The sequence below is a fragment of the Cystoisospora suis genome, assembly GCF_002600585.1.
Source record: "Cystoisospora suis strain Wien I chromosome Unknown contig_843, whole genome shotgun sequence".
Classification (NCBI taxonomy): Eukaryota; Apicomplexa; class Conoidasida; order Eucoccidiorida; family Sarcocystidae; genus Cystoisospora; species Cystoisospora suis.
Genome location: NW_027153644.1, coordinates 42,546 through 43,013, shown reverse-complemented (window position 1 = coordinate 43,013; position 468 = coordinate 42,546). Strand labels below are relative to the sequence as shown.

Genomic DNA, 468 nt, shown 5'->3' with positions numbered 1-468 from the left:
TTGCTTCCGAGGGGGTACTGTATGAGGTGTAGATGTATAACACGCAGAGCACTGCTCGCATGAGGCAGGCGGACTCCTGAGGCGAGTGAGATACCCCGTTGGTAGCGATGGAGAACTGGAGAAAGGTGAGGCTGTTCTCTTTCTTCGCTGCGTGTGACTGTGTTTCAGCAGCCGAATCCGGAGCAGCCGTCTGCGGAAGTAAGGGTTTTCCATGATTTCTGTTTGTCTTTGGTTCCCGGGCTGCCGTCTCCTGCAAGAGGCTTGACGTGCCCTGGCCTCGCTGCTGTCGTGTGCTCAACGCGAATCGTTTTTTGTCTTGATGGAATGTGGCCTGAATCTGTCTGGGCCGTTTTCTTCAGTAGCCAAATCGATTTCACTGCAGAGTTAGAAGCATTGGTGAGAAGGAAGGAGGTTTTGTGCCCTACACAGGAGGCTATGCCTCGACAAAAATTTCAAAAAGGTAGTTTG

The 468-nt window shown here is 51.9% G+C and overlaps 1 protein-coding gene across 1 annotated transcript in view; it reads left to right on the top strand.

The window, feature by feature from the left end:
- CSUI_002016 (uncharacterized protein) overlaps positions 1–367 on the top strand; it is a gene marked incomplete at its 3' end in the record, with an annotated part of 2,857 nt that extends 2,490 nt beyond the window's left edge. The window contains exon 5 of the mRNA XM_068062218.1: positions 169–367. Coding sequence (XP_067925799.1) covers positions 169–366 — 198 coding nt within the window. The remainder of the gene's footprint in view (positions 1–168) is intronic.
- Positions 368–468: the final 101 nt, after the last annotated feature.